Raw genomic sequence first — 17,879 nt, forward strand, 5'->3', positions numbered from 1 at the left:
TCATCCTTCAGAAATCATTCCAATATGCTGATTTGTTTAAGTAAGAAAAGCATAGTGAATGCATGTTGTCCTACTAGGTATTAAAAAATACATGTAACCAATTATAAAAAGTATAACTTTTAATTAAATATATTCTACAACACTTCCTCTGACTGTTACTTTAGTTAGTATGTAGGCTGATGGTGTACAGGGTTTTGCAGTTCCAATGACCACTTTATTTTTAATATAAGAGTAGGGGTGGGCGATATACCAGTAGACACGATGAACCAGTAGAAATTTTTTGACCAGTAGAGATTTTGGACTATTGTCTCTATTACGGTTACACGCTCATGTGACTTTGCTCTGCTTTGTGGATAATGAAAACGAATAGTTTTGTGCACGTTTTAAGCATTGCGGCTTAAAAACAAGTGATTTCAAGCTGTTGAAATGCAATTAGCAGCGAAAGAGAACTCATTTCGCTATATGTGCACTCTGATATTTTAGGCGCTTAATAGGCCTTGAATAGTTAAATACACACACTTGTTTGTGTCAAAATGCCCATCTTTGCAAGTATCCTTGTAAACACAGTAATTAAGGTCTTAAGTGAAAGCAAACAGCTGAGAAAAAAAACATGTGTAACAGTGTATGAGATCTGGGCAGCTCTTAAAGTGACAGCAGTCTAAGATTCCTGCTGTCTGTCATTCATGTTAATCAAACAACAGAAAGAGAAAATCTCTCACTGATCTTAACTAAATCACTTTTGTAACTTTAATAAGAAATATATATTTTATTTACACAGTAAATAATATGCAGTGTTTTTAGACATTTTGATAGCATTTTCATTTGTTCTACTGTAGTTTTTGTCCTATTGCTTGTACTAAATTTTATTAAGCCCAAAGTATACTTCACTTTGTACATATGTGCGAGGGACAGCGTACAGTGTGCATGACATGAATTTCGTCATCAGAATAGTACGCATTAGGGATGCAACAATACAGTTAGTGCACGGTTCAATAGGTACCTCAGTTTTTAACCACGGTTTTCGGTTCGGTTTGGTTCTGATATCTTGCCACTTCGGTGTGAGGTTTTTTTGGAACAAATTAACAAAATACTCCCGTAAACCTCTGTACACTAGAAAAAGCGTGGTTTAGTATATGTCTGCTTATTTTTTCTTTTGAGAGAGGTATTATTTTTTTAGATTTTTATGCAAAATAGAATAGGTTTCATTCATACTGGATGCCAGAGGGCGCCCTCGTGCAAAAAAAAACACATATGCGTCAAAGAAGTAGCGCTGATGACGTTCCGTTCCAGCTTCTCTAATATAGATAAAGGCATCGCTATTGCTGTAACTTATTAAAAACAAGATATAACATTAAACATTTTGAATGACGAAATGTAAGGACAATAAACACTCGTCTGCAATAATATATGGTTTATCTGTGTTCTTCAAGCCATCTCGGATATTTTCATAAGCCATTGCTAATCGACATACATAGAATATAAGTATAGAATTTACTGTCTGCTATTGTCTGTGATAAGAAGCCACATCAGATCACACAAGGAAGTGAAGTTATTTTGCAGTAATCAGTTATTCCACAGGGTAGCAACACTGTCCCAGGCCGTTGTTTCACAGTAGAAAACAAAACTTAAGAGATGGAACAACAACAACAAAATAGCGGAGACTGCTACAACAATAGACACTCACATGGACAAGCACTCAACGAGCGAGAAGGTATGATGAGCAGTGTTGGGTAAAGTTACTTTTAAAAGTAATGCATTACAATATTGAGTTACTCCCTAAAAAACTTAGTTACTTTTTATGGAAAGTAATGCGTTACTTTACTTTTGCATTACTTTTTCAATCTGGGCAGGGCTTGCTTGTTTGTTTTCAATATAAAAAGTTCTATTTTTGGCAAATGTAAAAGCCTTTTCACACCAAAAGCCTCAGGCTTTGAGAAAAGTAAATTCACGTCTGTACAGTAGACCACAGAAGAAAAAATATAAACTCTTCAGCAATAAAAAAAGGAAAACAAATGTTAGATTATCTTGAGTAGTTTTTGCTTATTAGTATGGTTGAATTGGATCATCAAAGGTCTGCAGCAAAGACACACATATTTGTATTATTTAACATATTTAATTATTGCAGGTTTGCATCATATTCTGAGTTGAATTTTACTGTTTTTATTCATTTTGAGGAATACTGAATCTGTTTTTTGTGAGTGAGATGAATTAATGCATGTTTATATTTATTCTAGAGCTAACATCTCACTCCCCGCATCCTAAGTCCAGTTCTGTGCCAGCTGAGCTAACGTGCAAACTTGTTGCATTCGAAAAGCAAAACATACAGTATGGAGCTATAATCATAACCGTGTATGAAAACAATTGTGCTTGCTGTTTTACCGCCTCTAGTGTTCATTTCTGTTAATTTCTGCAAACTGCAGTGATATGTATTTATTGGTAGGTATTTCGTATCTTGCAGAAAAGTTCTCACAGGTACATTTTCATCATGAGATCAAGTAGGACTGTTTACTTGTCTTCAGTGAAGTGTTTTTGGGGCTAGTATAAGTTTTTTTGTGATATTGACACTGGTGACAAGAATTATGAAATTTCTAAGGTAGTTTTTGATATCATAAAGACCTTATTCAAAGCAAAAATATCTATATGTGATATATATTGTTACCATGAAATAACATTACTTATATCGTGATATGTGACCCTGGACCACAAAACAAGTCATAAGAATCAATTTTTTACTGAAAGCTGAATAAATAAAATTTCCATTAATGTATGGTTTGTTAGGATAGGACAATATTTGGCCGAGATACAAGTATTTGAATATCTGGAATCTGAGGGTGCAAAAAAAATTAATAATAAATATTGAGAAAATCGCCTTTAAAGTTGTCCAAATAAAGTTCTTAGCAATGCATATTACTAATCAAAAACTAAGTTTTGATATATTTATGGTACATGGAACATGATCTTTACTTAATATCCTAATGATTTTTGGCATTAAAGAAAAATCAGTCATTTTGTCCCATACAATGTATTGTTGCCTATTGCTACAAATTTTGGCCACCCCTAACAGCATGTGGAGCAATTTTTTGCCAGATTTCCAGTGTCATTTGCTTCCACAAAAATATGCTTTACAAAATAGCTTTTTATGCTTGATATTGAAGACTGATATTATTTTATTATTTTATTATTTTAATGTGTTTTCATTCAATCATATACTCATTGGCTTAGCACAAAAAGGTTATACCCTATACTGCAGCTTCTAGTTATTTGCCTGTAGCGGCTAATGATTCAGATATCTGGCACATTCACAGAAAATAGCTTACTGCTGCATCAAAGTGTGATAATGGTAATGTGATAATGTGCATAAACTGGTTCAGAGCCAGTGCTGTCGCAATCTTTTCTACCATGGTGGCTTGAGAGAACATGACCTTTGAGTCTTGACTGGTAAGGGGACGTCCCACAGGGGCTACTTCCCCGCTGCCTAATCACATTTACAGTATTGTAACATGACCTGAGATCACACTACAGATGCTGAGTCACAACTAATGTGATTTAATTCAGTGCAATTTCTTGTTTTTTTTGCATTCAGTTTTATGTTGCTCATTAATGATGCATTAAGTTTTTTCCAATCATGAAGATTCTTTCTCTAAAATGATCCTCCATTCTTCCGAAACAGTGCTGTAAAACCAATACTGTATGTTCAGCACTGAGTAGCCAAACATGACAAAAAATTCTGTGATGCATTTGTTCCTCTCAGCTTTGCACAAACCATAAATAATAGTGAACAGCGCCCACAGTGCATTATATGTGCAAGATCAAAGCAATGAGTCGCTCTTAATAACAAAATAAGACATCTTCACACACACACAGCACCCGCAGAGTGAAAACAACGCTGGTTATTTCCAAATAAGACGTAAAGCAGTTCTTCCACAGTCAGCAAGTGTTGAGAATACGTGATTAATAGTTAAGATCTGTTGCAACAGTGATGTAACATTTTCTTTGTATTGCTGTGTGTGATTAATTTTTGATTGTCCAATCCTAGATAAACAGGCAGCAACAATGTGCAGATAACAGTCAGCTTGACAGGTGCATTTGTTAACCTTATCGTTCTGTAGAAACTGTTTTGCATGCAAGTATGTATTGAGACTGTCACAAGATATTTATTCTGTCAGTGGGAAATGTAATCACGGTGTCCACAACAGCCATGTGAACCAGTAATGTGCTTTATGAAATTGCTGTTCAAAGCAATACTGATATGGCTTCAGAAATGACCGGTTTTCATTACTTGTTGAGATGCTGAAAGGAGTCTTGGCTTGAGTTGGTAATAACAGAGCATTGGAGAAAGGCTATGCAAGAAGGAATCATAAATCAAATTGTAGTGTAACCAAAGTTTCTGGCAAAATAGCATAGTTACTGCATTTATTGTTACTATGCCTACTATATAAATCAACCATCCAACTTTATAAAGATTTTGGCTAATACCAAGTTTATTGTAATAGCCTAATAATAATAAATTAAGCATTTTGGGCAGAAATTATGGTTGCTATGATACAGTTTTGTCATTGTTAGAGGAAACGTAGCTCCAAGCATCATGTTATATTTTATTCCAGTTTTAAACAGATGTTGAAAATTTGCCTCTATGTCTCATTTTGAATTTATAATAAGACCTTCTAGTTCTTATGATGTGACAATGACAGGATTCCAAGAACGAGTGATATAACTTTAATGACAGATCATCTTGTGACATAATTTCTGATCATCTCATAATCTGCCAGTGGGCTGTTATGATGTCAGTGTGGCTGAGAACAGAACTTTGTGTGATATTTTTTATACGGTTATGGAATTTCTCCAGTAGGCTTAGTTTAGATTCAGAGGCTGATATGAAACCTTTCTATGTTTTCCATATGTGCCTCGTGATAATTTATCATTTTTGTCTGACTTATGGTGCTTTTTTCCCCGAAATACACAACCCGAGGACTATAAAAGCTAATTTTAGATTCATAGACTGACGTAAACATCATATATTCATATTTACTTTGCAACAACATGACAGCCTCCTGAAGATAAATGTATGTTGTTTTTTGTATCATTGTTACTTCAACACTGCAGTATCTTGATATTTAATAAATGGATATATCATCCAAAAATGACAATTTTGTCATTTACTCACAAACATGTTCAAAAGTATATGACCTTTTTCTTTTGTGGAAAAATAATGGAAGATATTTTAATAAATGTCTTAGTGTTTTTTGTCCATGCAATAGAAGTCAGTGGTAAACAAAACTGTTTTCTTTTATATTGGAACAGTATTTCAATTACGCAAGGATGATGAAACAATGACAGAATTATCATTTTGAGGCGAACTATACCTTTAAACATTCTAGTTGGTGGTGTCATTATAATATTTACATTCTGAATACAGATTGGTGACCTTTTTTACATCTTTTTGCATGTTTATTCATTTATCCCGCACAAAGTGGTTTCAAATCTTGTGTATACTTTAAAAGGATAGTTCACCCAAAAATGAAAATGAACCCATGACCACTCTTAAGCCATCCTAGGTGTATATGCAACCCATTTTTACTACCAACTCATCACATATTGATGCTTCATCAGGACCCCATGGTGTCACTTTTTTACATTTAGGGTAGGACGTGCAGGGCCCTGCGTTGCATTTATTGGTTTGCATGCATTTGAAAAAATAAAAATAATTTTGGAGCACCTAACCCACCCCTTTCCCTAAACCTACCCACTTCTGAACAATATAAAACACACAACAGGCAAAAAAAAGTACAGTGACAAGTGTTTATTGCAAAAGCTGACCATAAAAAGCAGTATGAATGTATTACAAACAAGTCAGGTCCTCCGATATCTTTATGCGAAGAACAGAGTAAATCATAAGGTTTTAATCGTTGAAAATGATCTCGCTTCCGCACATATCACATTAAAACAGATACTCCCGGACTTGTTTAGCATGATGCAGTCAGTCACGAGACACACAAGAGCCAATGGCATTTCACAATCAAATCTGACGTAACACTTCTTCTACCGGCAATATTTACATTTGCTCATAGACTGCAGGATAAGCTTTATGGCGGATAGAGACGGCGATCGTGATTATTCCTCTCAGAAATCAACCAGTTTGCGTCGGATGACTTGGAACTTTAATACTACTTAAAAAAATATTTTCACTGTAGTTGTATCTAGCTGCTGTTATAACATTACATAATGTGTAAATAGTGTAATGTAAATAAAACTGTTGTGACTGTTTACATTGAAAAATCACAGCCCAACATATATGCAATATTATTACCGATGACGATAAAGTTCCCAGTGCCTTTCGCATCAGCATATTGATGCCAAATGCGTCTTATTTAAAGCAATATATAAGGGCAGTGAATGGATGTTTATATTTTGAAGTCCAATGCAGTGCATCCATCTATCATAAAAAGTTTTCCACGCGGCACCGGGGGGTTAATAAAGGCCTTCTGAAGTAAATCAATGTTTTTGTGTAAGAAAAATAACCTTAAACTGTAAAATACCCATAAACAAACTATAAAAATCCATGTATCATTCATCCATTCGTTTTTTGATTGAATATTAAAAGAAGAAACATAACAAAACTGCTCCTTTTTCGTTTTTTCATTATTTTTTCCAGAAAAATGAAAAACAAGAATTCAGCCTGATTCTTAGTTTTTCGTTCAGGGGTGGAAAAATGAATAAACAGCTTGAATATTTGATTTCTACATGTGGACGGGAACGAAACACCCCTTTCTGCTGATTGGTCAGCCGAAGTTCAAACCGTCAGTTCTTCCGCAGTTTTGCGCAGAATAGTCCTCCGCAACAGCAGTTGAACAGATAATTAACGCGTTTATTGCATCTACATTTTTTTTTAAAGATTTATTTATGGGCTTTTATGCCTTTATTTGGAGAGGACAGTGTAGAGCAGACAGGAAAGCATTGGGTGAAGAGAGAGGGGAGTGGGATCGGCAAAGGACTACGAGCTGGGATTCGAACTTGGGTCACCATGAGCACTGTTGTGCTGTATGGTGGCACATTAACATTGGCGCCGACTACTGCATCTACATTTAATCTTTTTTTTCATCAAACAACCAGACTAACGAATAGCTCGACACAGCCCATAACGGGGGAGAGCCTAGAGCAGGGCTTTCCTCTGTATGCTGTTCTCAAAGTGCCAGGGGGTCCGCAAAATAATTTGCTATAGCGTACTGTATTTTCTGGAGTAATGTACAGGCTATAATAATGTCAACGTCAGATAATCTTAATGTAGACTGTTAAAAGTACTGTAGACGCGTCAACTGTGTTATGTTTGTAAACACAGAAAGATGTTCAAGGGGACGAAAGCAGAGCATTCTGTTGTTTTCTATATTTTTCAAAGGGATGACTTTTGCTGTCATTTTGAATTCACAGTGTTGGGGAGTAACTAGTTACATGTAACGGAATTACGTAATTTAATTACAAAATAAATGTAATTGTAATTAGTTACAGTTACTGAGAAAAAATATGTAATTAAATTACAGTTACTTTTGAAAAATGCCAGTGATTACAAAGGGGATTACATCTGAATTTTTTCACACACCCACCCCCACTTACAGATTCAATTGACTTCTTTCAGAAACTGCATTGACTGCTCTAAAATGAGACACCAATGTTTCAGAAGTTTAGGACACAGAATCGGACACATGCTTACTCGATAACTGTTTTATTTCATATTTGGGTTTATGCATAAACTTTATTTTTTAAGATTGTTTTTCCCAGGCATTATTGTTAGATGCTAGTGTTTTCTGTCATAACTATGCAAACATTTAATTTCAAACCCAGTATCATTGCTATTAAACTATTTCTTGTTATGGTGTTATTTATGTTATGATCTTGTTATGACATATAGCGCAACTGCGCTCACGGTGACCCGAGTTCGATTCCCGTCTCGAGGTCCTTTGCTGATTCCGCTCCCCTCTCTCCTCCAAGTTCTTTCCTGTCATCTCTCTACTGTCCTATCACAATAAAAGGCATAAAAGGCCCAAAAATATAAGTAAAAAAAAAAATCTGAATTTGCGGTGTGCTTTAAATTAAATTATTACACAGCTCAGACTATTTCAGGGCAACTTAAGTCAGTGCTATATGCTTAATAATTTTTTGCCGGAAGCTTTGCGTTTGGTTAGCTAATAAAATATTGAAGCTTGATTCAATATTATGTGTACAATTTCTTAATTCTGTCATCCTGGTATCGTGTACTTGCTCTATTGTTTCATACAAATGCAGCTGCTGCCATTTTTTTTTTTTTTTTGTACACTGTAATGGATTATAAGATAACTAACAAACTAGTATTACTACTTAATTATTTATATGGTGAAATGTTGTGTAAGAAAACTGGTATGACTGCACTGTGTCCCTAAAATGTCTAGTTTGAACTTGCCGTTTACTAGCAACTGATTTCTTGATGGAAGCTTTGCGTTCAAATATTTAGACCCAGATCAGTGTTTCGTGTCTAATAATTCTGACACGAACATCTAAATAATCTATTAGCAGCTAGTTGTTATCGCAAAATAAAGATGTATATTATCCCTTACTTATTATAATCTTAATTCAAGTGATGAAGGATTTTGAAAGTCTGACAGTAATCAGTGTTGAGTGCTACTGTAAGGTTAACTCTGCCTGGTTTAAATGTTTCAATATGATTAACAGCTGAAAATATTATGAATTTAGAAAAGTAATCAAAAAGTAATTAAAAGTAATAAGTTACATTACTTTAATAAAGTAATTGAAAAGATACACTACTTATTACATTTTAAATCAAGTAACTTGTAATCTGTAACCTATTACATTTCCAAAGTAACCTTCCCAACACTGTGAATTCATAATAAAAATACGTTTTCTTCCATTCTAAATGATGTCCTGTTCTTATCTCTATGACTGTAAGTGACAGAGCATTAAGTTGTTTCTGCTGCTGAGGAAAGAAATTCAAGTGATCGTGCTGGCGCCTCGCGCACTCACCCAACATATCACTGCCTTGTTCATTACCAAAGCAAAGTAAGGATTTGTGAAGAAAAATGTTGGAGAATTTCGATATAAGCCAAGAGGAGACTGGTTTTCCTTTGTTGTAAACAAAACGCCTACGTCATCCGCTGGAACGCCACTATCTCATAAACGCTGGTACAACAGTTAGCAGAAACTAATCTCGGAAACAGAGATTATGGTTTATAAAGTTTTAAATATAGGTAGTTTTCTTACACAAACCCATCAGTTCACTTCAGAAGGCCTTTATTAACCTCCCGGAGCTGTTGGAGCACTTTTTATGATTGATGGAAGCACTCACTGCCATTATAAAGCTTGGAAAAGCCAGGACATTTTTTAATATAACTGTATTCATCTGAAAGAAGAAAGATATACACCTAGGATGACTTGAGGGTGAGTAAATCATGTGGTAATTTTCACTACCTATCCCTTTAATGCTGTTCTTTGGTTGCCTTGCAAGCACTAGCATTTTCTTTAGGAAATGACAATCTAGTTATGTTGTCCAGAAAAAAGCGGTAACCCCAAAGTCAGTTTACGTCTGAGTGATGTCATGTACAGAATCTGTCCTCTAAACGCAGCAATACCATCTGTTTACATATGTAATATTCACACCCCTGAGGACAACATGTGTCTTCTCTGAAGTACACTCCCAACACTCAAAGATCACGTTGTAATATTAGAAGACACATTCTCCACTTGCCATTCATGTTGAGGTGAATTTGATTTAACGCAAGCACACATCTAGCAAGATTGCATTAGTGAGAACTGAGAAGAAAGAAGCTCTTTGTCATTGTCTGTTTCTCTCTCCCAGGAGGATGGCAAGGTGGTGGATGGCAGTCTGCTGGGTGATGCCAATGGGGTGGAGCCTGGCACAGGCCGACAGAAGGAGAGCGGCAAATGGCAGAGGCCTCGATTCACTCGGAAAGCCCTCATGAGATGCTGCCTGGTCAAATGGATCATCGCCAGCACCGGACCCAAAGAGCAAGGTGAGTCAGAGGAGTGGTGGAAAGGGCACAGGAGGAAATGAGGTTTTAAGAAGACCTGCTGACGAGGTGTGCCTGCATATTTGACGGTTCAGTTCTCACAGAGCAGCCCGGGACAGTATGTCTTACTCATAAGTAAGATTGTCTGTAATGGACTCTGCAGCTCATCTGGGCGCTTAGCAGCTGGAATTGTGTTTATGGTGTCATTTTTATGCGATTGCTGTTTAACTCATGATTAGTTTATGTTTGGTTTATATTCAGGCTGATGCAGAAATGGCTTGAAAGTGGCTTTTATCACCTGCTGAGCTGTTTGAAATGAGTCTTGGCTTGAGTTGTGTTTAATGGAGAAATATGACACACTGGACACATGCTGTCCAAAAAGGGAACATAAATTAAATTGCAGTCAGATGTTTATTAGAGGAAATGCAAGTGAAATGCTGGCTTTTAAAGTGGCATTAAAGAGAAACAAAAACATTTGCACAATACACATCCTTTTATTTACTAGATGACATGAAGCATTGTACACAATTTTGAACTTTTGTACTAACAGCTCTTTTTTTATTCAGGTACAATGAATGACAACCGAAGATTTCAGTTTTCAAGAGCATTTGGATATACTGGTGTTTGACTGTTAAAAAAATCTCAGTGTCCAAATGCAAGAGCGCAACAACATTTGTGACCCTTGACCACGAAACCAGTCTTAAATAGCACAGGTATATTTGTAGCAATAGCCAAAAATACATTGTATGGGTCAAAATTACCAATTTTTTAAAAAATGATGTATAAATATCAATTTTAAAAAATTGACACTTATGACTGGTTTTGTGGTCAAGGGTCACATTTATGCAAACAACTCATGTTTAAAATCCTGACCGGCCTGTTGGTAAATGGCAGGATGAAGCATCTGAAAGCATTGCTTCATCAGCAAAGAACCAGAGATGTCATTCATTTAGATCCAAAAAAACAGAGAAATGTACACGCTAAAATACAAGACCATTGGTTGAGAAATGTGTTTTTCTGTGATGAACAAACCAAGATTTCTCTATTATTCACTTGAATTCATTCCCTCCAGTGAGCTAATAACTCGAGGACTGCTGCAACTGTGAACTGAAGAACCATATCAATCTGATTTGTGAACAAATAATTCAGGGCTGTGTTTCCCAAAAGCTTTGCCAGCCTAAAAATATCATAGAAACCAATGGCACCAGTGGTCTCTGAGGTCTGTTGAGGCGTACAATGCTTTTGGGAAATGCAGCCCAGACTGGTTTTGTTACAGGATTAGTTCACTTCCAGAATAAAAATTTCTCCATGTCATCCAAGATGTTCATCTCTTTCTTTCTTCAGCTGAAAAGAAATTATGTTTTTTTTAAGGAAAACATTTTAGGATTTTTCTCCATATGGTGGACTTCAATGGGTCCCAACAGAATGAAGGTCCAAACTGCAGTTTCAGTGCAGCTTCAAAGGGCTCTACACGATCCCAGCTAAGGAATAAGGATCTTATCTAGCGAAATAATCTGTCATTTTTAAAAAAATAAATAAAAATTTACACTTGAGGTCAAAAGTTTACATACACCTGGTAGAATCAGCAAAATGTTAATTAGTTTACCAAAATAAGAGGGAACATACAAAATTCATGTTACTTTTTATTTAGTACTGACTTGAATAAGATATTTAACATATTAAATCATATTAGGATGATTTTTTAGGATGATTTTAAATCATATTAGGATGATTTTTGCAGAGCAAAAAGGGTGTTGTTGATATGATTTTTTAGGGTCTTAATGAAAAGTCTATAATATACTTTGGTTAAAATTTCTCAATGGTAGTGTAAATAACACCTTTTTTACCTTGCCAAAATCAGCTCTGCAAAAATCATCCTGTTCTGGTCGAGGTTGCTTTAAATGTTAATGAGCTCTGCTTGCCCCGCCCCTCTCTTCTCTCTGTGGAGTGATGAGCCTATTTACTTTAGCCGCGTTTAGCCGCGTTTAGCCGCGTTTAGCCGCTAAACTTGCTAACTAGCACAATGCTAGGAAAGGCGATCACAAAAATTCATTAAAAAACCCATATACTCACTTCTGCTGTAAGTGAAGCTGGATCACGAATGATTCGCGCAAACATATATATATATATATATATATATAGCTCGGGAAGCACATTCCATTCACAAAATCGCTCAATCGCTCAATCTGAGATATTCTTGTCTAACTTACATCCTTGGCATCGAAACAATGGAGGTTGGACTTTTACAGCTGATCTGAGGTAAGACGCTCATGTCAATCAACTATCGCGGGAGCGGCCTCTGAGAATGGCTCGATTTGAAAAAGGGGATATTATTTTTACAGATTAATTAAAAACCACTGCATGGATTTTTATCATTATAGGGTAGATTTGTACATACACTGCCAAAACACATTAATGTTCAAACAACATGTAAAAGTGAACTTTGCATCCGATGACCCCTTTAAATATAAATAACTTTTTAATCTCAAACGCTCGTCTTGTCTCTGCCTGAAGTCTGTGTATACTATATTTTGGAAGTTCAAACTCGGGGCACCATAGAAGTCCACCATATCGATAAAAATCTTGAAATGTTTTCCTCAAAAAACATCATTTCTTTACAACTGAAGAAAGAAAGACATGAACTTCTTGGATGACAAGGGGGTGAGTACAGTACATTATAAGTAAATTTTGTTCTGGAAGTGGACTTCTTTAATGCATTGTTTTCCTTCTGAAGCATCAGTGAACGTTTGAACCTTCTGTAATCTGAACCTTCGCTGATCCCCATTGAAGTCCACTATATGGAGAAAAATCCTGAAATGTTTTCCTTAAAAAACTTCAATTTCTTTTCACCTGAAGAAAGAAAGACATTTTTATTCTGGAAGTGAACTAATCCTTTAACCGCACCAAATGATCTGGCTCAAAAGAAAGATTTGTTCATGAATCACAAACAGTACTTTTCTCAATTTGGAAATGACTTGGAATATAAGTCATATGAACCACTTTAATGACACTCTCACTTTTTTTTTTATTGTTCCAAGCAGAGAGTACATGCAGATACTTGAAATCAGTACATGACATCCTCTACCTGCCAAATCACAGCATATCCGTCAGTAAATGTGTCCCCGAACAGCTTGTAACCACAGATGTTGGGTCTTGACCTCGAGAGGTGACATTGATCGAATAGGCCTCAGCAGAAGTTTCTGTTGATCATGGCACAGGGAATGGATTCAGGTTAATTCGGTTTTGATCGATCTGTGTTGCCACTCTCTTCACGTAAGCTAGCCCTCTGTGGGTCATTAATGAGATTGTATCAAAATAGAGGTGCAAGTCAACCTTCTTGAAAGTACTGCTTGTCCAAACTTTGTTTGCTTTTATTAGCACTGTCAGCTTTGAATGCAGAACAGCTGTCTAGCTTCTGCAGTAATATTGCTAGTTCAGGTTAGGAGGTGCTACATTTCATGACAGCTACAATAATCTAGAGCTGATTTTTATGAGTGACAGTAGGGTGTGTATGTATATGTGTATTGCATTTTTATATCTTTAAGGGGTTTTAATTCTGTTCGTCAGTGTTTTTAATGTAAACATATAATGTCTTACATATAATGACATTAACGCACATCTTTTATGTTGGGTGTGTTTTTAATTTCTGTATTAAAATGTATTTTTTTTCATAAAGTGAAAAAATGTCCTGATATCATAAAGAAGAAATAAGAAAAAAGATTTAAAAATATGTTATTCATTTCATCGTCTATATCAAATATAAAACTTTCCTTTAAATTATATCAATGCAGTAGTGTCTTTTATTTTTCCACATTAAAGGAGTGCCTGATTAGAAATGTTGCATACTACTATGATCTTCAGAACGCTCAGCTGGTGCCGTCTAGTGGTGATATGGGGAAACAAATTGATCTAATGCATTAGCTCTTATGAAACAAATCCCTTTAGTCATGCTGTATGCACAATATTAGAAGACACAATGCTTTTATGAGTGTTTATAAATTTTTAATGAATTGTTTTTCAACCAAATAGCTGTGATGTGTACATAAGCATCTGTCATTACGCTATATTGATCTAATTGTCACTCTCGAGATTGCTGAAAGAGCTCAGAGAATTACTTGTAAGAGCATTGAAAGAGACACTGAAACGTTTGTGGCATCATTAAAAGAAAGTGGCACTCTAGGCAAGATCAGGAAATCAGAGATTGGTTTGCAAATGGGGAAATCAGAGAGGGCTATAGGAAGAGTGAAAGAAGAGACGAAGGATAAGAAGTGTCTTAGAATCAGGCTAGTGGCCCTATATATTTACAGTGACCCTAAAACCAATTTTGATGCTTAAACAACGACTTAAAAATGTATGAATGTTGAAATCTAACAAAATATCAAAGCAAGTGAAAGTGATGAAAGAATAAAGTGAAAGTATTAAAGGAGAAGTTCACTTCCAGAACAAAAATTTACAGATAATTTACTCACCCACTTGTCATCCAAACAATTATGTTTTTTGAGGAAAATATTTCAGGATTTCTCTCCATATAGTGGACTTATGGTGCCCCTGAGTTTAAACTTCCAAAATGCAGTTTCAGCGCAGCTTCAAAGGGCTCTAAATGATCCCAGCCTAGGAAGAAGGGTCTTATCTAGTCAAACAATGTTATTTCCTAAAAAAAAAAAAAGAGAGAGAATTTATATACTTTTTAACCTCAAATGCTCATCTTGTCTAGGTCTGTGTGTACTCTTGTGTATTCCAGTTCAAGACAGTTAGGGCAAGTTTTAACTTTTATTGTAAAGAACATTTGATAGTCTTTGCACGTTCACCAGTAAAGACTGTGTCAGTACTTCTGCAGTGATGTAGGATGATTTTGAAGTCAAGTTTTTCAACGTACCCTAACTGTCTAGAACTGGAATACACAGAGTGCACGCAGAGCATAGAAATTGTCAATTTTTTTGTAAATAACCAATCGTTTCACTAGATAAGACCTTTCTTCCTCGGCTGCGATCGTTTAGAGCCCTTTGAAGCTGCATTTAAACTGCATTTTGGACACACCATAGAAGTCCACTATATGGAGAGAAATCCTGTAACTTTACAGGTAAAGATAGAAAGACATGAACATCTTGGATGACAAGGCAGTGAGTAAATTATTTGTAAATCTTAGTTGTGGAAGTGAACTTCTCCTTTAAAGCAAGATTCAAGTTTGTTGAAATTGGCTTTAAATTTATTTTAAATCTTTAAATTGTCTATATTATGTAAAGAATTAGCATTTATACAATTTTAAGCATTCAGTGTGGCCAATGTGGACATATATAGAGGGTTGGGATGAGGACGGTTCTTTGTGTGTCGCTCTTATTAAAGGAATAGTAAATTACTATTGAAATCTAAAATTAGCTGAAAATGTACTCAACTGGAGGCCATCTGGGTAGAGTTTGTTTCTTCATCAGAACAGATTTGGAGAAATTTAGCATTACATCACTTGCTCACCAAAGGAACCTCTGCAGAAATGGGTGCCGTCACAGTGAGAGTCCAAACAGCTGATAAAAACACATTATTTCACAAGTGATCCACATGACTCTAGTCCATTAATTAATGTCTTGTGAAGTGAAAAGTTGCATGTTTGTAAGAAACAAATAATTTAGACGTTAATGGACTCTATCCATAAATCTGAATCAGGCAAGAAATATGCACAGTTCAAGCACCATTTACAAGCAAAAACAATCCAAAACAGTTCTGAACAAATATGTTGGTGGTTTCTGATTTGACAGGAAAACAGGGGATGGATGTGTTTTGGCCAGAAGCAACAGTTTCAAATTAGTGGTGTCAATTGATTAAAAAAAAAAAGAAAGAACAAATTAATTGCACATTCCTGAAATTAATCACAATTAATCGTGAGTAATCCCACCTAACATTAAAGTTTTTAATTATACTTTTAAATTGCAATAATTTCACATTCAATCTTCAAATTAATGTAGAAACAACATAAAGACAGTACATTTTTAATATCTATTAAATGTTTTTTATGACTAAAGGTGAGTATAACTGATACCAATATTACTGATGTCTCTAGGAAATTGTTTTTTTTTTCCTAATATTTAACCACTGACTATAGCCATTCAACATTATGGTTTAATTGAGAGCTATTAATTTGAACATTTATTACACTTCAAAAAATAACTAACTTAAGTGAACTTAAAACAATTAAACCCATTATTTACTTGTGCTCTTCAGCAAGATGGAAATATACAGAAATAAAGTTATCAAACACTAAATACTAAATTAAATATAGATGAATCCCTAAGCAACAAAACTTACTGATTTCCTCTCTTTTCTTTTGTTCTTTGATTAATAGACATCACAGCAGCTGGGTTATTAGCTTATTTGGCTGCTATTACTTTAAGAGCTACCGCTGCTAAATGTGACGCGGATCTGGCATGCATGCTCCTAGTTTTACTTGTGCTTTAATATGAAATGATACAGGCTACAGCGTGCGTTGCCACATTTGTGCATGCAGTTGACGCACACGTGCTACAAGCACAGTATAATGGCTGACAGGACAGGTAAATTCGACATACAGCCTGAAAACATCTCATCTGAAGCCAGTTCATTGTTTTTCTACTGAAGCTCATCGTCAACTGTACGTTTCCCATGCTTGTTTGACTAGCGCCTGGCGCTGAAGTGAATTTGGAGTGCGTGTCTGTAAAGTCTCACGTTTGATGTGGCCGTTAAGATGTTCTGAGACTAAATAAACGCACTTCTTGTTAAGAAAAAAAGAAACGGAAGCAGCAGTTGTAAGTGGGGTGGCCGACACTATCTCCGTCCCTGCATTAACTGCGTTGAATATTTTTAAGGCGCTAAGTTTGACAGCACTATTTAAAATTAAAATGGTTTATTGATGGATTTGTGCTTTACAAACAACTTTTTACTTCACAAGATGGACTGAAGTTACTTGCGGTTGATTGTGATGCTTTTATCAGCTGTTTGGAGTTGCATTCTGACGGCACCCATTTCAGGAAATGTACATTTTTGGATGAACTATTTCTTTAATTAGGAGATTATTTAATGTCTTGTAACTGTGCAGCATACTGTAGTGCATCCTGTGAAATCTGAGCATTCTACATGTCATTCTCTTTTCCTCTACCCCCGTCTCTCTCTCTCTTAGATCAGTGCCACTTCCTGTTCATAGCTTTAATTCCCAGGCAGTCAGGATATGTTCGGATATATACGGCAGAGCTCTGTCAGGACTCTGAGGACCTCACTAGCTGTTTGGTTTGGATTACTGTCCACGTCTGGATTGGGAGGTGTAATGTTATCCAGATAGCAAATCAGCAGTGTGTTCTACATCGGGTCACATTGAGACTTTTCTGCACTGAGCAGCAAAACCCTCCAGCTCTGGATCTGAGGAAGTCTGTATGGTTTTGTCGGTTCTTTGAGAAAGAAACGGATAAAGTCTAATTTGACAATCACAGCAGCCTAAAGAAAACTCCTCATCTGAATATTCATGAATATATGACTCAAACTTGTGATCTGGAAAGCCTTTTCTAACTGAGGAGGAAGTTTGAGGACAAAGTAAGTGTCAGAGTGTTTTTGAAGTGAAGTTTTTAGATTTTAGAGTCTGCTTTTCATGTAAGTGTGTGTGAGTCACAGTAGTTTAATATTGACTGTTCGGTCAGCAGTTGAGACATTCGAGAGACATTACTGAAGACATGGATGCTGTGAAGGACTGTAAGAATGAGTGTCAGAAGGAGTTGGCCAGTATGCTGAGCTGCTTTTTCGGCTTGGTCACCGGCTCTTTTGCCCAAGGTACTTCTTTTGCTCTGTCTCTGTCCATTCTTTTAAAATGATTCTTTAAAAACTCCTCATTCTCTTATGCTGAACTTTATG

General features: G+C 35.8%; 1 protein-coding gene across 2 annotated transcripts in view; it reads left to right on the forward strand.

Moving 5' to 3' along the window:
- kcnip3a (Kv channel interacting protein 3a, calsenilin) overlaps positions 1 to 17,879 on the forward strand; it is an 80,599-nt gene that overhangs the window by 24,652 nt on the left and 38,068 nt on the right. The window contains exon 2 of one of the 2 annotated variants that reach the window (XM_051117535.1): positions 9,842 to 10,016. In XM_051117535.1, coding sequence (XP_050973492.1) covers positions 9,842 to 10,016 — 175 coding nt within the window. Of the gene's footprint in view, positions 1 to 9,841; positions 10,017 to 17,657; positions 17,799 to 17,879 lie in introns of those variants that run through there. The other variant, XM_051117540.1, reaches the window with a different exon arrangement.

Source organism: Labeo rohita, chromosome 8 (genome assembly GCF_022985175.1).
Source record: "Labeo rohita strain BAU-BD-2019 chromosome 8, IGBB_LRoh.1.0, whole genome shotgun sequence".
In the NCBI taxonomy this organism is placed as follows: Eukaryota; Metazoa; Chordata; class Actinopteri; order Cypriniformes; family Cyprinidae; genus Labeo; species Labeo rohita.